The following is a 25,427-nucleotide window of genomic DNA, read 5'->3' as shown; positions in this document are numbered from 1 at the left end:
CTTCTTTTTGCGGGTCCGAGACCCCAGGTTTTCTCTTTTTGGGTGGGTGTGTTACGGTCTCTCTCTCTCTCTCTGTCTGGTAGCTCTCAGGTGTGGTGCGTTTCCGGCTGATGACGTGGGCGTGTCCAACAATGCTCCTCGTTACCCAATCAGAGGAGCTCATCACACTGTATTTAAGTGTCAGTTTGTGTTTGTGTTATGTGGGGGGAGGTTGGTAAGCAGGGCATGACATTAGCACCTGCCCACCTGCCAAATGCGGGTAGAATTCGGCTGTGGCGGGTAAAGCAGTCACTCTTACTAGCCACTTTGGCAGGTGGAATTCTACATATCTCTCGCTATAAGATTTTTTATTGTAGTCTTCTCAAAACAAAATAAACAAAAACAAAACTCATTGCAGGGTTCTCAAGCCTCACGCATTGACCGTGAGACGCACGTATCGTTTCCCCCTGTGTTAAACAGTCTCGGCCACTGTACGTTCGTTGCTAAGCAACATAGACGCGCGAACACACGCGAAAGCTCGTCTCGTGGGGCTTTTGATCAAACTTGAGGACACTGCTCAGTGCAAGGCAAGGATGTGGCGGTAGGCTACATAACAGGTGTAGGAAAACCCGGAGGGCAGACAAAAAAAGAGAAAAACTGGTGATGAAAGTGAAACCGAAAATAAAGAGACTAAAATAATTGTGTTGTTTATAAATATTTAACTGGACAAAAAGAAATTCTGTTTAGTTCATATATTTTCAATACATCTTTACACCCCGTTATATGCAATGAGCTACTCTTTTTGTCTTTGTCGGTTGCATATTTTCATACAAAAGGAGCTTTACACACTTATAAGAGCTGAAGATTTGGCGACACATACATTTTATGTTGTCTTGATTTTGGGTGTTTACAATGGTCATTTACATTTGAAAGGATTGTAAATCTAAGTCTTCAAGTAAATTGTAGCAAACAGTAGTCAACTTTAATCAAATAAAACTTAATTTCCCAACAACAAAATTGTGGCTAGTGAAATTGCTGAGTGGCTAGTAACTTTGGAAAACCACTAGCCACAGTGGCTGGTGAGCAAAAAGTTTAATGTCAGGCCCTGTTGGTAAGGGCTTTGTTGGTAACTTTGTTCGAGCAAGAAGTGCAAGCTTTCTATATTGAGTTATATTGACTATTGAGTATTATATAGTGAATATTATTGAGAGAACCGTAAAAGCTTTGTTTGTTACTTGTATTCTGGTCCCACCTAGACGTCTGTGGAGTAGGGCTAGGTAAGACACCCTGGGGTTTACATTCACCCTTAGGTAACTATCTGTTAAATACACCAGGTTAGAAGCTAGCGGCTGTCACCCTGTGTATTGTAGCAGTGAGGTAAGTTGTAGTTTAGTTGGTGTCAGGAAGGAGTAGAGTGGTAGGGAAGCTTAGGGACCTTTTGTATTATTTCTTTGATTTGACAGACCGCTGGCACTGCCCTACTCCTGCCCCTTTGCTGTTTCTTCTCCCTCCCCCATTTTTGTTTTGTCTATGTGTGTGTGTGTACTTATTAAAACCGTGTGAACGGCATTTTTGGTTGTGGCAAACACTTTTATTGGCGCTACCCTCCTGCTTCCTTCACCGCTGTGTGGCCTTGGGCAGTTGCGTGCTCCTCCTCTCCCGAGCCATTGGAGGGGGCGTAACAGTCCTGGACTGTTACGCACAACATTCAAAGTCTCACCAAATAACCAGCCTGCAACACGGCGCGGCATCCTGTCATCTGTTGCCTCCATATACGACCCACTGGGCTTCGTAGCTCCATACCTCCTCAACGGAAAGAAAATTCTCCAGGACATGTGCCATCAAGGAACAGGATGGGATGACCCAATTCCAGAGCGATTGAAGTAACGGTGGGAGAAATGGCAAGAGGACCTTGTTAAGATGGAAAGGATACACATAGCTCGCTGCTATCAGCCAGCTGGCTTTGGAAAGGTGATCAAAACAGAATTACATCACTTCTCAGATGCCAGCACCACGGGCTATGGCCAATGCACATACCTGAGACTGAAGAATGAAAGAGGAGACATTCACTGTGTTCTTCTCATGGGAAAAGCGCGCGTCTCGCCGCTTAAGGTCACAACTATACCCAGGTTAGAACTTACAGCAGCAGTTGTCTAAGTCGCAATGAGCAATATGCTCAAAGAAGAATTAGGCTACTGTAATGTAGAAGAGTTTTTTTGGACAGATTCGAAGGTTGTCTTAGGCTACATTAATATTGACTCTCGCCGCTTTCACACCTTTGTAGCAAATAGGGTGCAGAAGATCCGTCATGCCTCAGACCCCAAGCAATGGTTCTATGTGCGAACTGATGAAAACCCAGCAGACTATGCTTCAAGAGGGAAAACAGTAGATGAGTTGCTTTCTTCTGATTGGTTCACTGGCCCTAGATTTCTGTGGAAAAGGGAGATAGAAATGCCAACAGAGGTGCCTTCAGAGCTACCTGTCGGTGACCCAGAAGTTAGGAAGGCCCAGACATTCCAGATAAAGACCTCAGAACAAGTTGACCTTGTGGACAGACTGAATATGTTTTCATGCTGGTCTCGGGCCATTAAAGCAGTGGCGCGTCTCTTACGGCGTGCTAGAAAGGTCAAATCATATGACCTCTCAACAGTTAGTGAAAGACAAAGTGCAGAGCAACTCATCATCAAGAACATACAAAGCCAAACATATGGAGAAGAGATAAAGGACATCAGCTACCAATACACAACAAGTTGTATCACCTTGATGCTTTCCTGGATGCAGAGGGTGTGCTCAAGGTGGGAGGTAGGCTCAGCTGGTCATCTTTCCCCAACACATTCCAGCACCCAACAGTCATCCCTCAGGGACATCACGTGACAAATCTGATCATCGCCCACCATCATGAAAGAGTCAAACATCAGGGCAAAGGCTTCACCATCAATGAAATTAGGTCCAATGGCTATTGGATCTGTGGACTGAGCAGAGCAGTTGCAACCTACATCCGTCACTGTGTGACATGTCGAAAGCTGAGAAGGCCGGTTGAAAGCCAAAGGATGAGTGACCTTCCTGTTGAACGAACAGAACCCACTCCACCGTTTACATACTGTGGGATGGACTGTTTTGGGCCATTTTGGACAAAGCAAGGGAGAAAACAAGAAAAAAGGTATGGGTTGCTCTTCACCTGTTTCTGCTGTAGAGCCATTCATATCGAAATGTTAGAGGACTTGTCCACAGACACATTCATAAATGGACTGAGATGCTTTATTGCTTTAAGAGGTGCTGTGCGACAAATTAAATGTGACCAAGGCACTAACTTCATGGGTGCAAAAAATGAATTGAATGCTGCATTGCAAGAGTTGGACATGAATAGACTGAATACATTTCTCACAGAAAAGCAGTGTGACTTTGTAATGAATGTACCTCATGCCAGCCATGCAGGGGGTGTATGGGAACGCCAAATAAGAACTGTGAGAAGTGTTCTCAACGCTACTCTACTACTCTCCCCTAGTAGGCTAAATGATGCGTCATTGCGCACCTTCTTTTATGAGTCCATGGCTATTGTGAACAGCCGTCCACTCACATCTGATGCTCTGAACAGCCCCAACAGTTTAGAACCACTTACTCCTAACCACTTGATCACAATGAAATCCGCCACAGCCTTGCCTCCACCTGGCAAATTTGAAAGAGAAGATCTTTATGGACGAAAGAGGTGGCGTCAGGTGCAGTACTTGACAGAACAATTTTGGAGTAGATGGAAAAAAGAGTACCTCCACAACATCACAACAAGACAATGCTGGCATAGCACTAAAAGGAACCTGCAGGTCGGTGATATAGTAATGGACACTGAGGACACTTTACCACGAAGCAAATGGAGACTTGGGACAGTCTCAGAAGTCATCCAAGGCAAAGATGGACTTGTGAGACGGGCCAAAATCTTGTTTGGAGAGAAGGAACTGAACCACAAAGGAGAGCGCACCAGCAGGCCCGCTTTGGATCGCCCTGTCCAGAAATGAGTTGTATTGCTAGAAGCTGTTTAAGCACTATGCAGTTGTGAAATGTGACAAGGTTATCTGTGTGGTATAGCCTATACGTTTGAAGGGTTATTCTTGTAAGTGGAAATTCTGTGTTTTAATGTTTCCATTTTGTAAAAACACTATTTATGTGTGCCTAAATGACAATGTATTGTTTGAAGAATTTATTGATTTTTTTTATGCCACCTTTTTAGGCCACCTCTCTTACATATAATTAGGACTTTTATTTTGACAAGGTAAAAGGTATCGCAGATTTGGTGTGTGTTAATGTGAATTTGTCAGTACGATTACAAATTTTGTTACGAACGGATGCACATGCATACATTTCTAAAGTTTAATGGTTTACTAGTTTACGGAACGTTTTTCTATGCAAAGGAAGAAAATAAAGGAGTAAATTCAACCAGCAGTAAGTTTAATGCCACATACATACAGGGATCCGTTACATAATCTAATTACTGTTTTTGCAATTGTAATCCCTTACTTTACTCGTTACTTCAAAAAAGTAATTGGATTACAGTAACGCATTACTTCTAACGCTTTACTGCCCAGCACTGGTGAGAGAAAGAGAGCGTGCACTGACATCCAATTCTTTAGGATACAAACTAGCAAACTAGAATAGTAGAATTTTTTGTAAAGGACCAAGACACCAGCAAGTGGGTTGGGGGATTGGTGGACAGGCTGAACATGTGTGCGTGTGTGTTGTGAAGACCAGATATTTCTCCTCTTGTACCCCCCTACACACCCCCAGAGAACCCCCCCACCCCACCCCCTCCGTTCTAGGTCACACTCTCTAAGCTCTGTGGAATCATAATGATGCAGGTGATTAATGCCATTCAGTAGATGCACTTATTCACAGCGACATCCAGTTCAGCGGTGACGTGTGTTGTTATTTTGGTGTGTAAGCCTGTTAGGGCTGATGGATGATGTGCAGGTGGCCAGCCAGGCCATGAGCAGTGATCTCCTGCTGAGGAAGCATATTTCCCACTCTGGTACCCAGGTGATATACATGACTCATCAGGAACCCTTAACCTTAAATCACTGGAACACCACAGCCACACTGGCAGACTATCAGAGATGGTAAAAGGGTCATCCTTCATCACTGTGGACTCCTGTTGTGGGTCGACCTGGTGACCGGAGGTTGGGTCCCTGGTCCCTGCTCTCCCAGACCAGAGGTTGGGCCCCTGGGCCCTGCTCTCTCAGACCTGAGATTGGGTCACTGGTCCCTGCTCTCCCAGACCTGAGGTTGGGTCCCTGGTCGCTGGTCCCTGCTCTCCCAGACCGTCATGTCTGTAACTGTTTCACGTGCAATGAATAATACTTCCTGCCTGTCACTGATGAGTCATGATTGACCGTGGGGACAGTTCCTGGAAGATGGTAGAGCCTGTCTCTCCAGGGGCTGGTGGGAAGGCCCGGTGTTCCAGGAAAGGTTCCTGGAAGACACCACAGCGCGTCCATGGCAACCACAAGCTCCAGGCAACCTGAACCTCCACGGCAACAGCTGAACAACATAGACATTCGGCAGTTATTCAATGAAGCTTGCAACACTGGTGCCCACTGTGTGGGTGGTGTGTAGGTTTGTGGCTTTGTTCAGGTGGCTGTCAGTTTACAAATACTGAAACCTCTTGGGCTCAGGACCACAGGGGACCTAACAATCCCACATAATCTTTCATACAAAGTTGGAATGTGTCTCAATCAGTGTTGGTGCGTTAATGTAATCAGATTACATTTGTCTGTAACTTCAGTAATTGCATTACAGTTACTAATACAAAAATGTCTTGCGTTACTTGCGTTACTTGCATTACTGCGATCTGCATATTGGGAGGAGAAAAAAACAACAAATCAAACTTCCCTTTACAGTAGGCTACGTGTGTTTTCTTAACACTCGTCAGTTGACTTAGCCCCAGAGTTCAGGAGGGGAAACAAGAATGGCAGAGCCGCTTAGGACGTCTTTTGAGGGATGGAGGTACGCACATTACTTCGTATTAGTTGCGCGAAAGCACAAAAACGTAACTGTACAATGTACATTGTGCCCACGCCAAAAACACCTCTCCACTGCCGCGAACACAACCTCTAATCTGTCAAAGCATCTTCAACGACAACATGCTAACTCAAGACTATAGCTAAGGATCCCCGAACCCTGAGTGACACTGACGCCGATAAAAGGTTGCTGTTGCCATTGTTGCCGACACCAGCCAAGCAGCCAAGACTTGACTTTCAACATCAGCAGGTAACCAAAGCAGAGATAAACAGGCTTGTAGCAGCATACATAGTAGAGGAAATGTTGCCATTTTAAGTTTTAAGCATTATTTTATTTTGAGACATTGTGCTTACTGCCAGTACTGTAGCCTTGTTATGCTTGACAACTTTTAGGTTGATGTTCACAACTTTTTTGTCAGCTTTGTGGTATTAAAAAGCATAAAAGAGATTGCATCTCAGGTGATGTCACGGAGTAATCCAAAAGTAATGTAACTAGTAGTGTAATAGTTACTTTCAGCAGTGAGTAATCTAGTAAAGTAAATCATTACTTTTTTTTAAGTAACTAGTAATGTGTAATCTATTACTTTTTTTTGACTAACTACCCCAACACTGGTCTCAATAGCCTCCTCGCCTCTCCTCTTATCTTCAGAGAGACAGACAAGCAGACAGACAGCCAGGCATGCAGGCAGAGAGACAGACAGGTGCATCAGCAGCATTTATTCATGAGTGTTGTGTTGACTCAGGTGGCTGTACCTGCTGATGGTACACAGCTGAGACCCCCACTGTGGCATTGTGGAAATATCCATTACACACACAAACACACACACACACACTGGACAATCGCTGATCCTTCCCTGTATACATTCAGCACAATACTGTCCTAGCCAGCCTTCTCAGCTGTCTCTACACAGTGTACAGCCTAGCTCATCACACTGTGTATTACAAGATTGGTGTTTGCTTGGTGTGGTGTGTGTGTGCCTGCATGAGTGTGTTTGACAGTGCGTGCATGCGTACATGCATGCGTCCTAAATTAACAGAAGACCCTTCTAATCCTTCCATGGTTTCTTTTTCTTTTCTTTTTTTCAAACACACTGCAACATTACCAAAAAAACATACTTTCCACGTGGTAGTCTGCAGGTACCAAAGTACAGAAACATAGACAGAAAACATGACATTACATATTGCTGTCTAATGATTGTCACCATTTATATTTCTGAGGAAGGTACCCTGCATCAGTGAATGTATACACAGAATCTTTAAGTTTGGCTAGCAGGCTGTAACAATCGTGAGTTCGATCCTGTCCTTGTAACAAGGTATGCTTGTAGTTTTTCAATTCCTTAGTTTGATCCTGGCTGGTCCAAAACGGGGAGACCATCAGACAGTCATACCCATTACAGTTCTTACATTTCCAACACTCAGCTTTGAATTAGACCAAGCTTGAGTCTAACCTATGAATTGTAACCCATGTAGAGGATGTATACAATTCCATAATTGGAGGTACTCCCAAAAGTCCCCTTTGCTAGTTACATTATATTGATCCTTTAGCCCCTGATAAGAGCAGAACACTCTAAACCCTCCAACATACTCTTTTGTTTCCTGTCTTAATCACAGGATTTTCCCATATAGATGAGTAGCCTTGTTTATATTGAGACAGGCAACATCTCCTTCTGGAGGGGAGTGGGATGTTTTTTGCAACAGAGCATCTATAAATCTAAGACGGGACGTGAGCGACTTCTCTATCTCCATCCAACCCAGATGTGAACCACTTCCTGACCAGTGTTTGCATGTTTTGACAATTTTAAAGGCAGAATTGCACAGTTGGGCATGCCATTCATTGTCCTATAATGGTAAACAGCTTAATAACACTAATTTGGGGTTTCTTCCCATTTCACAGGTAATACCTAACTACCTTTTTAAACTTCTTAAGCACTGACGTATGACAATGTAAAGGAATCATCATAGAGTTAATCTTTGAAGACACCATCATTTTAACGGTATTCATTTTCCCCCACAGAGATCAAATTCCCCATTTTCCACTTGGTAAAGCTAGTCTTCATATTTCATCAGTGGATTTCTATTAATTCTTTTGAAAGTCTGTAATCACCCAGATATTTCCTCCCCAATGGTAGCCACCTAAATGGGAATACTCCAACATCCACAGGGGAGCAACACAGAAGGCAGTGCCTTAGATTTTTGCCAGTTGATATTATAGCCTGAAATCTCACCAGCGTTTCATTTTTACATCTGTGATGTTGTTAGGGTTTGTGCACCAGTATGATGACCACTGATTGGTTGTCTCCCTCAGCAGAAGGATGCCATCAGCCTATCGGAGGGCAGCACTGTGGATCTGAGGAAGCCTGGCGAGGAAGAGGATGAGTACTCAGAGACCGCTGAAGAGGCCATGGACCCTGATAACTGCTTCCCTGACAGTGAGTCTGACAAACAGGAAGTGACGATTGTTTAATTGCTGACAGGATCAGCCTGACCTCCCAGTTTCCAGGGAAACCAAACAGGGCCAGGTTGAGCTACTCCTCTCTCTCACACACTGTATCAAACAAGAACCAGTCAGGATACATATTTAATTAACCATTAATTGATGCATTGTGGTACAAGGTTTGTGTTTGGCAGAGTGGGAACAAATCGAGCACTGCTCCTTTCCAGTCATGTCACCCATACGTATGCACCTGCGTGTTTAGGGACTTTGGTCCGCCCTGTTATTGAGCCTGCTCTGGTACATGAACAACTGCTAACCAACACTCTGCTGTCTGGATGTGATTTATGGACCCACCTTTGTGAAACGTTGGAAAAAAGAAAGGTGTTCCACCAGAACATCTGCAGAAATCCATCCCTGCTTTTAGCCATGCAAAACATGGAGAAATAAAAGAGCTGAAGTTGTTGTTTTATCTCCCGGGGAAAAAGGGGGAAACTTCTCGTTGACTATGATAAATTAATGTGTTTGCTATTTGCGCCATGTTATAAATTAATGTATTTGTGTCTTGCTATAAATCTGTACATGTGCATAGATACTGTATATTTCTATGTCACTGGGCTGGCCAATGAGGCTGCTGTAGGAGAGGCATTAGGACGTCAATGTAGCCAGGTCTGGTGGAGGGAGGTGCACTCTCTCTCCTGGCTAAATAATGACCTTTCTCTTGGTTGATTCTCTTGGCCCGTGGTGAAGACATTATTACTCTGTGGTAGTCCCACATTACTGCTGAGTGGGTGGGTACATTGTGCAGATGAGTGTGTATTTAACCAGTTTATAATGCTGTGGGCTGGATAGAAAGGCCTAGTCTAAATATTTACCCTGCTACTTGCACCCCCCCCCCCCCCATCATAAAACATTAAACAATCTGGTGGCATTTGAAAGGGTAATGGAGCAGTAGATTGAATGTCTGTTTGTCAGCAGAGATTTTGAAAGGCGTGCCAGGCTGCCAAATGGCAGTGTTTCAATTGGAAGATGATTGACTCCCAGAATGCACTTCAGTCAAACTAATAGTCCAGACCATGTGAGGTAACCCCAAACATCAGGGAGGGCCATCAGAGCAAGCCTGGAGGACTTCCTGGCCTGCCTGGAGTACTTCCTGTAACGAGTGTCAGACTAGCAGGGTTTTAGTGTGGTGGTCTGGGTTTGGTGTTGAGAGACTGATTGTATGTCTGAGCAATAAGAGGAGCGGTCTCCGCTGGTTTATCCCAGCTTCTCCTAGTCGCTCCCGGTGTCTCCCAGTCGTACCTAGTCTCTCCTATTCTCTCCCAGTTTTTCCTAGTATCTTCCAGTTACACCCAGTTTCCCCGGTGTCTCCCAGTGTCTCCGTTTCCCGTTGGTCGCTTCTGGTCTCTCCATTCTCTGCTCCCAATTGGGTTGGTATCCAGACAGACACTTGCTCATTGGGCCTGGGAGCATTACAGTGGTGGTGGTGCATGTGTGTGTCTCCCTGGTAGTAGCTAGCTGTGCCCCTCATCCCCCCTAATGTGCCCCTCCACAGTCTAAAAACACACACACACCCTTCCTGATGAAGTCCTTTAAAACAGATATTTGGTATAGCACCCAGATCAATAGTCATTCGTCTGTTGGGTAATAATGCCTGTCGCAAAAAGGTGGAATGCTACTGAGCACTCAACACACGATAACCACACCACATCACTTTAATAGATGTTTAACACAGTATAAACTCCAGTGAGCCTAAATCCAGGATGTGCATTTATACTGACAGGAGAGATGATGCTAGCAGACCCAGCCACACCACCCAGACCGTAATTAGTGTGAGTTTGTTCTGTCAGGATGAGGCAAGGCTGGGGATGACTGGGGGCGTCCTGCTTGTTTTGGGGAAAGAGAGCAAAGGATGACAAACATCTGTCCAGGAGTTGGAAATCTTACGCAACACTGACATAGCGTAAAAAAACATCCACACATATACAGACACACAGAGAGACCAACCCAGAGTCTGACCATGTTGTGGCTCGCTGGCTGGCAGGCCTGGATTGAGTTAACAGCCCGTAAATTGATTACAGGAAGTGTTTCAGTGGCTCCGATGGCAGTAACTGAGACAGCTTGACAGATGGCAGAGCAGAGGTTTGAGCATGGTTGGACATCTGTGAGGTCTCTGTTCTGAAAGGGGAGAGTTTCAACGGTGGGTGACAGAGAGGTTATGGCTTGCAGGGAGGAGATAGGAAGTCCGTCGGACTGGAATCTCTTCCTCTGAACACACCTGGGCCGGGTCTAAATCCAGCACATGTTTCTTATCAGTAGCATTAGGTTGGAGTCATTATTTCTTTAATCAAATTGTTCACCTATTTGGTGACACAGGCTGCTAAAAAGGTCAACAAACAAAAATTGTATGTGAAAAAAATTATTATAATTGTAAAGTGTTGAATAAGTAACTCAATATAAACAAAATGTTAAGGATAACTAAGCACTCATCATTTGTCAGCAAAATAGGCTTGTAAAGTATGGAGGTTTTAAAGGCCAAAACAACATTTATCAATACATAAATAAATATAAAATTAAAGCTTGAATCAATTATATATATTATATTATATCTAATTGGGTGTTCTTGCACTCGGCGAGCACAACCTTTGCTCTCTCACATATTATTATTATTTTTCCACCCCTAAGGATACGTCAATATTTGGACTACACAGACGACGCTGGTGTCAAAAGATTCGTCTTGGTCCTGATTGCATTACCTCTATTGGGATTTACGTTCCTTTGCACGGTTTAGGCTTGAATTACGTTTTTGTGGCAAAAAGTGCCTTGTGTGCACCTTGCTCCCCAGCTTCACTCGTTGTAAACCAACCAATCAGCGGCCATCTCATCTATATATTCATGAGCATACCATAAAAGGAGAAAAGCTAGCTTTTCATTTTAGGGCTATTTCACAGGATGCATCAGGGGGCATAGAACAGCCTCCGGGCCATTTTCAGCCCAACCAATGTTACATACCCTATTCGGAGACCTTAAGGAACAGTGTGAAATACCCCAAAAACCCAGTCAATGACCCCTTTAAGGTGGCTTATTATAATTCTAGCTAAGTAACCAAGGAAACTTATACCTCTGAACTAGCCTGGGCTGCGTTTCCCGATAACGATGGATCGTAGCAACGATCGAGCACAATAACGAAACCATCGATATTTCTTACGTGCGTTTCCCAAACATGCTCGTAAGGAGTAGGCTAATCTATGCGCTTTCAAGAGCTACGAATTTTCAAGAGACACTTTAGCTACGGTGTGTTTGGGAACGGCCCGTAAAACTAAGATTCGTCGTACGATGGATTCTACGATCAACTTAGGCTTACGACGCTTTTGGGAAACACGGCCCTGGTCCGTGTCAGGCTAAAAGTCAAGCTAATTTAAGATGTGTTGCAAACAATTTCAAACAGGCGGAAACAGAATCTCAAAAGACACAGGACTGAGAGTTTTGTCAAAAATACTGTTAGTATAGTGTGCTGCTGGGTCATGTTACTGCACGTGCACGCCGGCAACAACTCACAGCATAGCAGTGGAGGGGCAAAATGAGCTTGAGCGAAGTGAGAGGAGCGGTGTTTGCACAACCACTATAATGTAAAGGGAGTTGTGTACTGAATGTAGAGAAGAGAAATTGAAACTTAAGTATCGATCTAATCACGCTAGTATCGATCAATACTGATACCAACGTTGGTATCGATACTATCGATACTTTAGATCGATCCGCCCACCCCTACTGACTATGTCAAAGTATTGTCAGGCTGCTGTACCATCACAAGGTACACTTGCAAACAGCTGGACATTAGCTCTACCTTGGTCCAGTTGCCCACATGACTCTTGTCAGTTGTGTTTGACTGAGATTCTAGAGAGAGGTCAATTCAGGCAGAGTTCCAATATCCATGGTTTTCTAACCAGTCCCGGGGAACTTTGAAAACAGTGTTGCCGCGTGTGGTATGTTTTTTGGGCTACTTCTAAACCTCATGCGGCCGCCGCATTTATTCCTTTGCGTAACCTGCGCTGGGAAAGAGGGAAAAGGCATGGATGGGGAAAGTGTGTGGGCAGAGCATGCAGTAGTAGTACATGTAGGTTATAAGTTATTGTTGTAGTCAAAGCTTTTAAAGAATGGATCTCTGCATGATGGGCCTGACCAGAGCACAGGTGGCCTTACAGAACACGCTTCAAAGTTGTCACTTTCAAAAGGGTGGCATTTTGACCCTGTCAGGCCAAGATGTCTGAAAGTTGGTGCTCATGGGGAAGAAAAAAGTCTCAAGAACCTATTGTTTTTGTTAGTATTCTTATTATTATTTTTCCTCTTCTCTGCTAAATGGCTCAATAGCTCAAAAAGTCCTCGACCAGATTTTTTCTAATTTGGCCCAATGATACAACAGGTCACTCACTACTCCCAGACGGCTAGTGGCCCATGTACATCCATAGGTGGCGCTATAAGCCACGCCCAAAGTCTACGTGATTTCCCCAGCGCCCCATTACTCCAAAATGCCTGAAAATGAACGAATGACTCGAAAAAAGATTCGTTCATTTTACTGAACGAGATTCAAAGAACCAAATCAGTAAAATGATCCGAACTTCCCATCGCTATTATTTAGCACTAGAGTTTCTACCTGCATATACCTACAGCTGGCAGCTGTGCTTGGTTTTGCTCCTAGATTCAGACCTAGCCCCGGTAAATTGTAGAGCTCGCTAACTAATCGCAGGAGCTAATCAGTCGAAGCGCATATAAAAATACAGGGTGTTGATATCCGACACTCCACAATTTCCCCAGAAATTGTACCCTCTATAGCAGTGACGTGCATTGAGGTTCGTGGCTGGGGAGGCACTGACTCTTTCAAAGTCAGATTTACAAATATAGGCTATGAATTCAACAGAGCAGCATCAATTCATCATTCAACTGGCCGCTTGCATATTGACTAATGGTTATGTTTCATATCCCATATCAGCATTCTTTACACACGCATAGGTAAGGTAGCTACATATTTGGCCAAAGAAAAGCTAAAATTTATAGCGCCTCAAAGAGAGCGCATTTGCTCTGTACCCTCCGTGTTCTTAATTTCCATCCATCCATCCATCATCTTCCGCTTGTCCGGGGGTCGGCTCGCGGGGGCAGCAACCTAAGCAGGGAGGCCCAGACTTTCCTCTCCCCGGCCACTTCCACCAGCTCTTCCTGGGGGACCCCGAGGCGTTCCCAGGCCAGCCGAGAGACATAGTCCCTCCAGCGTGTCCTGGGTCTTCCCCGTGGGCCTCTTCCCAGTGGGACGTGCCCAGAACACCTCACCAGGGAGGCGTCCAGGAGGCATCCTTATCAGATGCCCGAGCCACCTCAACTGGCCCCTCTCGACGCGGAGGAGCAGCGGTTCTACTCTGAGCCCCTCCCGGATGACCGAGCTTCTCACCCTATCTCTAAGGGAGAGCCCGGACACCCTGCGGAGAAAACTCATTTCGGCCGCTTGTATTCGCGATCTCGTTCTTTCGGTCACTACCCACAGTTCGTGACCATAGGTGAGGGTAGGAACGTAGATCGACTGGTAAATAGAGAGCTTCGCCTTTCGACTCAGCTCCTTCTTCACCACAACGGACCGATGCAGAGCCCGCATCACTGCGGACGCCGCACCGATCCGCCTGTCGATCTCGCGCTCCATCCTTCCCTCACTCGTGAACAAGACCCCGAGATACTTGAACTCCTCCGCTTGGGACTGACTAGTAACCTTATGCTCATGAGTTCAAATCCCCATTCAACCTATTGTTGTTGGCCAAATATGAAGTAGTTTTGCTCTCTTGTTGTCCAACTCTCGATCTTCTACAGTGTAGATGTTTATAATATTTTGCCATTTTGCGGAGGAACGCGCATCGCGGCTTGCAGCTATATTTATTTATTCTTATTTTCCCACCCCTAAGGATCCGTCAATATTTGGCTTGTCTTAGTCCCCATTGCGTTGCTTCTATTGGGATTTATGTTCCGTAGCACGGTTTAGGCTTGAATTACGTTTTTGTGGCAAAAAGTGCCTTGTGTGCAACAAGGGACCTCGGTGCTAGCCTAATGTCACAATGTCAGCATACGTTAGCAACGACGCAGACACGCATAGATACGCCATTCTAGTAACACAGACAGCGATATCAGCGAGCCCTCAGCATTAGTACCATAGCTAAAAGTCTAGGAAAGTTGAGGTTACTTTTCGCTAGGTACCTACTAACATGTCTTAATCTGCTAGACAAGTGGGTTCCTCTGTGTTCTTTTGGTGAGCAGTCTCACGAGCCCTACTTTCCCGGCGTCATGGAGCCGACCAGCGAAATAGTTATTTAGTAGTGATGTGTCGTTCGTGAACGATTTGTTCATTTTGAACGAATCCTTACAAGGATTCGGGAGTAACGAGTCCTCTCAAAGAGTGATTCGTTCATTTTCTCGTGGCCACGCATCGGGACTGTTGCATAGGCTTGTCCAAGTAAACAGAAATGATTCGTTCATTTCCCGACTGTCTTTCTACGAGTCTTTGGATCATTTTTCACGTGACCTGCATAGGCTCTGTAGTGGTAGCTAGAGGAAACACTAGAGGGAACGATTTGTTCATTTCCCGACTCGGTCTTTCTACGAGTCTTTGGATCATTTTTCACGTGATCTGCATAGGCTCTGTAGTGGTAGCTCGAGGAAACGAACGATTCGTTCATTTCCCGACTCGGTCTTTCTACGAGTCTTTGGATCATTTTTCACGTGACCTGCATAGGCTCTGTAGTAGTAGCTAGAGGAAACGAACGATTCGTTCATTTCCCGACTCTGTCTTTCTACGAGTCTTTGGATCATTTTTCACGTGACCTGCAAAGGCTCTGTACTGGTAGCTAGAGGAAACGAACGATTCGTTCATTTCCCGACTCGGTCTTTCTACGAGTCTTTGGATCCTTTTTTCACGTGACCCGCATTGTATTTTTTAGTAGAGGAAACAGTTTCCTCATTCCCTTTCGCGTGGCCGCTGTTTTAGACGTGAATGATATTCGCTCAAGTCATCATCATACTGACTGGTTTTGTTATTTTCACTTTACATTTACACTTACAGTTTAGTGCAGTGTAATTGTTTGCCGTGATAATTAAATGTTAGTGTGATAATAAATGACCAAATCATACAAACTGTCATGATACATTATTTAATGCCCCCCCCGTTGAAATGAACGAATGACTCGAAAAAAGATTCGTTCATTTTACTGAACGAGATTCAAAGAACCAAATCAGTAAAATGATCCGAACTTCCCATCACTATTATTTAGCACTAGAGTTTCTACCTGCATATACCTACAGCTGGCAGCTGTGCTTGGTTTTGCTCCTAGATTCAGACCTAGCCCCGGTAAATTGTAGAGCTCGCTAACTAATCGCAGGAGCTAATCAGTCGAAGCGCATATAAAAATACAGGGTGTTGATATCCGACACTCCACAATTTCCCCAGAAATTGTACCCTCTATAGCAGTGACGTGCATTGAGGTTCGTGGCTGGGGAGGCACTGACTCTTTCAAAGTCAGATTTACAAATATAGGCTATGAATTCAACAGAGCAGCATCAATTCATCATTCAACTGGCCGCTTGCATATTGACTAATGGTTATGTTTCATATCCCATATCAGCATTCTTTACACACGCATAGGTAAGGTAGCTACATATTTGGCCAAAGAAAAGCTAAAATTTATAGCGCCTCAAAGAGAGCGCATTTGCTCTGTACCCTCCGTGTTCTTAATTTCCATCCATCCATCCATCATCTTCCGCTTGTCCGGGGGTCGGCTCGCGGGGGCAGCAACCTAAGCAGGGAGGCCCAGACTTTCCTCTCCCCGGCCACTTCCACCAGCTCTTCCTGGGGGACCCCGAGGCGTTCCCAGGCCAGCCGAGAGACATAGTCCCTCCAGCGTGTCCTGGGTCTTCCCCGTGGGCCTCTTCCCAGTGGGACGTGCCCAGAACACCTCACCAGGGAGGCGTCCAGGAGGCATCCTTATCAGATGCCCGAGCCACCTCAACTGGCCCCTCTCGACGCGGAGGAGCAGCGGTTCTACTCTGAGCCCCTCCCGGATGACCGAGCTTCTCACCCTATCTCTAAGGGAGAGCCCGGACACCCTGCGGAGAAAACTCATTTCGGCCGCTTGTATTCGCGATCTCGTTCTTTCGGTCACTACCCACAGTTCGTGACCATAGGTGAGGGTAGGAACGTAGATCGACTGGTAAATAGAGAGCTTCGCCTTTCGACTCAGCTCCTTCTTCACCACAACGGACCGATGCAGAGCCCGCATCACTGCGGACGCCGCACCGATCCGCCTGTCGATCTCGCGCTCCATCCTTCCCTCACTCGTGAACAAGACCCCGAGATACTTGAACTCCTCCGCTTGGGACAAGATCTCCTCCCCGACCCGGAGATTGCACTCCACCTTTTTCCGGTCGATAACCATGGCCTCAGATTTGGAGGTGCTGATTCCCATCCCAGCCGCTTCGCATTCGGTTGCGAACCGCTCCAGTGAGAGCTGGAGGTCACGGCCCGATGAAGCCAACAGGACCACATCATCCGCAAAAAGCAGCGACCCGATCCTGAGGTCCCCAAACCGGACCCCCTCAACGCCCTGGCTGCGCCTAGAAATTCTGTCCATATAGGTTATGAACAGAATCGGTGACAAAGGGCAGCCCTGGCGGAGTCCAACCCTCACCGGGAACAAGTTCGACTTACTACCGGCAATGCGGACCAAACTCTGGCACCGGTCGTACAGGGACCGAACAGCCCCAATCAGGGAGTCCGGTACCCCGTACTCCCGGAGCACCCCCCACATGAGCCCCCGAGGGACACGGTCGAACGCCTTTTCCAAATCCACAAAACATGTGTAGACTGGTTGGGCGAACTCCCATGCACCCTCCAGAACCCCTGAACCTTGGATTCAGGAGGAGCAATGTGGTTTTCGTCCTGGACGTGGAACTGTGGACGAGCTCTATACCCTCGGCAGGGTTCTGGAGGGTGCATGGGAGTTCGCCCAACCAGTCTGTTCTTAATTTGCCATCACAATTCATACTCGTTCAATACAAATGGAAGTATATAAAGTCCATAACAAAAAGACAAATGTTGTTTTTTCTTTAAAATAACTTAATTTTTTCTTATCTGTTTTTTTTTTTTTTTTTTTACTTCTTTCCCGTCGTTTGAAGCAAATCCTTTAGCTCCGTTATCGGTCTTCCATGATTTATCACTTCCAGTTTTGATTGAAAGTCCAGTTGAGAAATGTTTTAGCTTATATGTAGGTATAATCTTACTTTTTGCAGTCAGGGCAAAAAATAAAAAATAAACAGACTGATAGGGGGCACTTTTTCTACTTCACTTTTTTAGCTAGCAACAACTACCGACAATGCCATTTGTCTGTAATAAATGAAGAAGAATAATAGCAGAACAAGCCTGTGTGCTCACACGACCCCTTCAGTGAGGCAGAAGTACTGGCTGCCTCCCCTCCTGCTTTTTCACTGCGGCGTTATTTCTGATTAGCAAGACTAATATGTTATACACATATGTAAAATATATGGCCTAGACTATGGAATGTGAGAACGTATAATAAAAGTGTGTACAAACTTTACATTAGTGACATACAGAGAGATCAATTGCACGTGCTCAAGTTGAGCAAAAAAATTAGCTGGGGGGTATTCGTCGTAGCTCGCTAAGCGGTTTAGCAAGCTAACTTTCAGGCTAAGATAAAAAAAAAAACGCCCCTCTTTTTGGTTCGTGGAAGCAACTTTCGATAAATCACCATAGTAACATATCAATTAGCACTAACCTGCTCCAGAGCAGGCTAACGTAAGTGTAGCTGGATAAGCTTGCCACACTGAAGGACTGAAATATTGTGTGTCTATTCCAATATGTAATGATGGTATTCAATGACACAAGTCTGTGTTCTAGAAAGAGTGGTCTGGAGTCGCAGAGGTCCGATAATATCAGCTTTAATGCAGCAGTTGGAAATCAACAAGTACAGAGCTCTGGGGTTGTCTACGTTTCCATACCCGCAACAGAGTTTGGGCTGGTTCACGAAGTCCAACTGGCTATCTGTCCCTCCCCAGCATATATTTATACAGTGCAATTAAAACAGAAAGATGAAAAGAGGGTTGAGCTTGTTCTCTCGTGCATCAGGGAGTTGTTCTTGCCTACGCGTCCCACCTGCTCGGGTGCCATCTCCACCCGGTTTCAAGGTTGTTTCTGAAAATGAAGAGATAGAGACACAAAGAACAGCCTGCTTCCCACACCCAGTGTGAGACCCAATATTTAAGCCTGAGCACACTTTTAAGTTCATAAGACAGAACTTTAATAAGCACAATGCATAACTTTACTAAGCACGATATATTCTTTAACACCCCCGGAAAATAACATGGCAGCTCCCTTTTTGAGAGACCCAGTTGACCAAGGAGCTATCTTCTAGTTCGATTACATTTCCATACCAATAGAGTTCTTCGCGATCCCCAAGATCCTTTATTTCACACGGATGAGTTCTTGTTTGAGCGATATCGATTCAGCCGACAAGGACTCATTTATTTGCAAGACTTTCTCGGGCCGTACGTTGCAAATACTAGTATCACACGCCGCAGCAAGCTTTATGCTTTATTATGAGCTTATGCTGCTGTATGTGAATATGTAACGCTATGTTTTAGGAAATGTCTTGTCTTATCTGTTGTGCCTGTGCTTTTTATATTTCACTGTGGGAGAGTGGGAAACGTCATATCGATTCCTTTTTATGTCTTGACATGTGAAGAAATTGACAATAAAGCTACTTGAAACTTTAACTGTGCTTCAGACTCTCTGCATAGCCTTGAGTTTTTTTGCGTCAGGTACATTTTTATACAGTAGGCCTATAGGCGATGCAGAAAACATTGGCAAAGCCGCAGCATGCGTTGCTGTAAGAAAAGTGTACTTGGCGCTTAACCAGCTGATGAATCAATTCATCATATTCCCTGCCATGTCCCAGTCAATGAAATCAAAGAGGGATTTTCACATAGGCCTACATGCATACACATATATAGTACATGATATAAGCGCTTTCAGTACATATATCCTCGTAAGTGTCTATGAATTCGTATCAATTAGATAAAGAGCCTACTCTTTGGCCTTGTTTTTATCTACTTATTCTGAAAGAGTTGAGATCATTATTTTCGCTAGCAAGATCTCATTCGATTATTAATTTCCATTAAGCCTACTGCCAGCAGGCACATTTAAAGAAATGTGATCTGATTGATTGGGGTAATGAGGCACTTAAGATGAGCCTATACATTTTCCCAAAAGTTACGCATTTAGCTTATCGTCAATTTTTTTGCCAAGCTGCTTGTCTTGCTCTGGCAGCGGTGGCGGTCTTTGACTTAGCCATGATAATATGCTTATTGTCTTCGTAGAGACTCATTATAATAGTTTGCTCGGATGGCGAGAATATCACCGCTCTCTCTTTCGTCTTTTCCGCCATCATACCGTTAGAAAATCACGGTTTTGGTGATCGACCTTTCCTGCCTTTTGAAGTAGGACGTGCACTTGCAATTTCCTTGATAAGTTTATCCTGATTGAAATTAACCACATGATTTGGATGCGGATTAGCCGTTGACAAACCTATATTTGCTGTTCTCAATCATCTCGCTAATGTTAACGGGCTAAAGGGACAATTGATTAATTTAGCTTCAACCCTTACGACGAACAGGGCCCAGCTCAGCCCAGTTTGTGAGGGATTGCGCTATCTGAGAGGAGGCTCGGCTAGTCGCTGCCAATTTTTTTTTAAATGTTTCATTGTTATTAGTTTTTTACATTTCATGATGACACAGGGGAGGCACTGCCTCCCTTGCCTCCCCTGACCGCACGTCACTGCTCTATAGTCATATAATAAAATTATTGAATAAATAATTATATCATTTAAGGCTTAATTGACACAGTAAATATATTTATCACAAATTAAACAAGACAAATATTGAATGTATTTGTGTATTTATTTATTTAATTACATATTTACACATTTTTATAGTTACACTTTCCTAACCTAGTGTGTTAGCAGAGATAAGTCGCTATGTGATGGCAATGTATACCCATGGGCAGCTTACCTATCCCCTGGGTGATGAATGAAACCAAACAAAAAGCACTACACCAAGTATAGGCAACTAAGAGTAAGAATAAACGTAAATACAAGGACTGAAGTACTGGGGGATATTTTAGAAAGCGGGTTCAACAAACTGTGAACCTAACCCTGAACTCTGAGTTGATTTATGGAGAGTGGGCTGCCTCGCTTGCTTTTTGGCAGCAACAGCAAGTGCCATGGTTTGTACTGTTCAGGGAGTGTAACATATTGCTGTCTGCTCAGAAACACTGTAGCTGCTTCAAAGGGCTCAAGGAGCTGGCTCAGCTCCTCAATCAGGATCCACTGTTCAGGCTTGAGATCAAGGTAGTGTTTCCCTCTCTAGTCACTGCTGGGTCAGAGAATGTAGCAGTCACCGGCCATCTTTGTTCTAGCAGCCTGGACAACATCTGATGGGTGCTGTTCCAGCGTGTACATATATCTTGCACCAGCATGTTTGTCTTGGTGCCCATTTGCTTCTGCTTCTCCTTCAACTTGGTGCATGCCAGTTCACTCTTTTTTAAATGTTCAACAAGGCATCACACAGCAGCCACACCCTTGGAGATAGCTTGGTGGATCTTTAGAGAGCTTTGAACAACCAAGTTGAGGGTGTGCCCTGCACATCGCACTGATGCCCATCCATGCCTTTCTTGCAAAATCTTTGCTGCTGTTACAACATAAGCACCGTTGTCATGAACAACAACATTGATTTTCTCTGGTGGAATGTCGAATTTGGCAGTTACATCCTCAATCCACTCTGCAATATTTGCAGAGTGGATTTAATAAACGCTTTAATAAACGCTGCAGCGTTTATTAAAGGGGTCATTGATTGCAGAACTGAATTTACCTTGTCACAGTTGAATAACGACAGTTCAGTGGGTAAAATGGACATACAGTGAACCTCAAAGTCCATTGACACCTCATTCCTATGCAAATCTCACAATTAAAAAATGTAGCTGTAAAACGGTAGGTTTTGAAAAAGCCACCGAACTGACGCCAGTTCGGTGGCTCCACCTTTTTTGGCTCTGGTCTGTACCTTGGTCATGCCCCAAAACTTGCTGCGCGCTGCTCTGTGTACTTCCACATAATTACAAAGAAGAACGTTTTTCTAGCATATTCGAAAATGGACGACGGTGGTAATTGCAGTGTTCCAGGCTGTACAGGAAATGCTGACACTTTTCAGTCTTCCTAAGGAACCAAACACTCAATGGGGTGTGATGTTTGTCTATGAGAAGATCCCTGTGCAGTTCGACCCTCAATTACACATTTGCTCGAACCATTTCACCGAGGACAGTTTTGAAAACCTGGGACAATGTAAAGCAGGATTTGCTATGAAGCTGTTGCTGAAAAGAGGTGCTGTTCCGACCTTATGTTCATCACAACCGCAAGCTGTAGTATGATGTTGTCGCTAACAGTTATTAGCAATGCTAATGTATCCTGCCTGTATCTAGCATCGATAGGATGTGTGATGATTTAGTTTATTGGCAATGGGGCATTATTTCATGTTCCTGACTGTGTTTCATTCAAATAAATAACCTGTGTTGTCATGTAAATATTCAATTCAAGATGCATGTTTGTCCAGATCTATTTTTCAGCAAGATAGCTGATTAATGATGTTCTACTTCAGAAAGGAACAAAATTGACTTTTAACCCCCCAGCTGGCTCACGTCATGCAGGATCTTGGGAGAGGATGATTAGATCAGCGCAGGCCTCAATTCCACTTTGAATGTGCAAAACTTGGACGAAGAAGGCCTTCACACAGTTTTTTGTGAAGTGGAAGCCATCATCAACGGCTGTCCAATTACCAAAGCATCTACGGATCCCAATGACCTGGAAAAATTGACACCAAATCACCTGTTACTTTTGAAGACCTTACCATCTTTGCCACCAGGAGACTTCCAAGTGTCAGACATATATGCTTGCAGGCGATGGAAGCAGGTCCAGTCCATGTCAGACTGTTTGCTACAGACCTTGTTGCTTCATGCTTCTTATTAACTCATGTAATGTGAGTGATTATTAGGTCATAACCTAATAATTAAGGGCTGGACTGTAGGAGCCATGAAATGATTTATTGTGAATTTGGAATGAATTATAAATTGGTCATGGTTTATTGTTTATTTATTGCGGTGATTGATATAATCAGGTCACATGGATATAGGGCTGTTCACCCGCATGGCGGCTGGTAAGAAAGAGAGACAGTGTGAGTGGGTTGCTGTATTTTTAGTTGACCGCGGTTTTTGCCTCTAATCGCTGTGATTATTCTGAATGTAATTTGTGCACATTAATCCTTTTTCTTCATTAATATAGGTTTTGAAATATATTTTTTATCTCAGCAAATCTTTTTGGTATCAAACAAGGCCCTACCCCAGCCCCTCAGCGACTTTGCTTTGTCTCCAGTAGTCGCTACATGTAACTTGCTGCAGCAAAATTAATCTGTCAACTTCATCAGAAGGCAGGGGTGTGTCTCTGATTGGTGGTTGAACTTGAATCTTCTGCTTGTGCTTCTATGCAAGCCCCACCCCTCACTCCTAGGCATGAAGCAAAGGCCTGATGGATCTTGATGGGATTGCATTTCTGTGTTGGACCCGGCTAGTTCCGGTGATTTTATTCTATTAACTCAAGTCAAAGGCCCAATCCCAATGTCCCCCCCTTAACCCTTACAGACTTACTTGATGTCACATGGTAAGTGACATCAAGTAGGAATATAGGAATGGGATGGCATTATCAGCAAAATAGTAATGTTGTTGGATCAAATCTGATTAAAGAATATTTGGAATTTATGATCAAAGGACAAAGTACAAACAGTTCTGGCTATATTAACCATCAGTTTAAACTTATATAACTTTTATTTCTAACCATGTTTACATCAGGGTTGCTCCTTCCAAGCATGCTTGTTTGTTTACCGTTCTTCTTTGTTGTTTTATGAGGCGGGTTTGCCGGGATTTTTCTCTCGCTTCCGGGTTTCCCTGATTACCTTCAGGTTTCACGTCACAACGCTGTGAATTGTGGGCAATTCCCTTAGGCAAAGTCTGCAAAAATGCAGACTTACGGAAAGGGTGCATAAAAGGCTCAAAATGTCTGCAAGAGAGCCCATGCGCACTTAACGATTTGACAGTGGGACATCCCTAAGGCATTACAGAGCATCTCAAAGTCCGTGAGTCTGTGAGGGTGGACATTGGGATTGGCCCAAAGTATCCACCCCCACCCAAAAAAAAGCAATTCTTTTCTCGAACCTGGCTCAAAATATTAGCTTCTCTTGGATGATTTTTTGCTTCCCAAGCTTTTTGGACTGACACAGAAATGAATAAAACTGTATTCATGATCGTCACGGAGACAGTAAAGCAACTGAGGCTGAAGGGTGATACGATTGACCAATCAGAGACTTTAACCCGCCCCCTGAGCAAGTTACGATATGGATAAATGAAAAGTATACATGTGTATATATACATAAATGTGTGAATAAATAAATACATATCTGAATGAATAAATATACAAATGTGTAAATATATAAATAGAAAATAAGTATTTTTATCATTTGCATGTTTAAGGTCTTGTTACATTTGTGAAATATTGATTTATGGTGTCGACTAAGCATGCAATTATATAATTATTAATTTATTTCAGACTTTTATCATATAATTATATATGTTCTCATTAATTTACACAAAAGTTTTTTAAGTTTAAAACCTCAAAGTTGTGCATGTTTTCTAGTCGAGTTTTGGGAGCATGATGGGGTTGAGTTTGATTAGCATCTTTAGTTTCACTGTCTATTGTGACTTAGTTTTGGTCAAGGCACCAGCCGTAAACAATGACACGTGGTAGTATGTTTGTTTAGTGTAAGGTTGCTACTATGGCAGATGCTAATTAGTGCTACACTAAAGACATCATTAATTGCCTCAGTTATTAACAAACGTATCGCTGCTGCAAAGACAATCATGTTAATGTTTTTTTGTTGCTGTTATGTGCTAGAAATGCAGAGAATCGACAGTCATGCTTTTGCCTTCCTTGGCTCAAGAGTTGTTAGCTACTTTAGCTACCTAGCACAGTTGCAACACTTATGTCCAAATAGGTAGCAATTACCTCCCTGGGAAGTGTGAAAAGTAAACAATATTTCAAGGTGATTTTCTCTGCTAGTTTATTTGGGGCTAGTATTCAAATAAAGATATCTTAAAATATTTTCAGAAATCAATGTTTGATACTTCATTTGAAAGCTTAAAATCTGCACTTTCATGATCTGTAAAAGAATACCAGCATCTGTCACCTACGTTAATGCCTCCCTCTCGTCCCCAGTGTGCGTTCGGCAGTGTCTGTGCTGTGACATCAACACATCGGCAGGACTGGGCAGGACATGGTGGAGACTGAGGAAGACCTGCTACCAGATCGTGGAGCACAGCTGGTTTGAGTCCTTCATCATCTTCATGATCCTGCTGAGCAGCGGAGCGCTGGTGAGAGGAGGAGCCAGTGTCCAGGCTAGGGGCATGCAGGGAGGGGTCAGGAGGGTGGGGAGGGGGGGGCAGAAAAGATAGAGCTTTCTTGCTGTCTGCTTGTCCTCAAGGCTTTAAGAACCCAGGGGGAGCAGGGTATCCCTTACAAAAAAGAAGTATATTAAAGTATACTATAAGTATACTAAAATATGGATAGTACACTTATTTCACTTTTGATATACTTTTAAGGAGTATACTTAGAAAATAGTTCACTTTTGATATACTTTTAAGTATGCTTTGAAAATAGTTCACTTTTGATATACTTTTAAGAAGTATACTTAGATAATAGTTCACTTTTGATGTACTTTTAAGTATGCTTTGAAAATAGTTCACTTTTGATATATTTTTAAGAAGTATGCTTCGAAACAGAAAATTGTATACATTTCTTCTGGAGTAGGATGTATGTTTT

The 25,427-nt window shown here is 43.9% G+C and overlaps 1 protein-coding gene across 1 annotated transcript in view; it reads left to right on the top strand.

Annotated features, from left to right (window-relative positions):
- The window catches only part of LOC134035327 (sodium channel protein type 5 subunit alpha-like), a 214,378-nt gene that overhangs the window by 162,595 nt on the left and 26,356 nt on the right, over positions 1-25,427 (top strand). The window contains exons 20-21 of the mRNA XM_062480326.1: positions 8,290-8,413; positions 24,825-24,979. Coding sequence (XP_062336310.1) covers positions 8,290-8,413; positions 24,825-24,979 — 279 coding nt within the window. The remainder of the gene's footprint in view (positions 1-8,289; positions 8,414-24,824; positions 24,980-25,427) is intronic.

This window comes from Osmerus eperlanus, chromosome 15 (assembly GCF_963692335.1).
Source record: "Osmerus eperlanus chromosome 15, fOsmEpe2.1, whole genome shotgun sequence".
Classification (NCBI taxonomy): domain Eukaryota; kingdom Metazoa; phylum Chordata; class Actinopteri; order Osmeriformes; family Osmeridae; genus Osmerus; species Osmerus eperlanus.
Note: the sequence above shows the minus strand (reverse complement) of the source record. Positions and strands in the feature narration are given on the sequence as shown.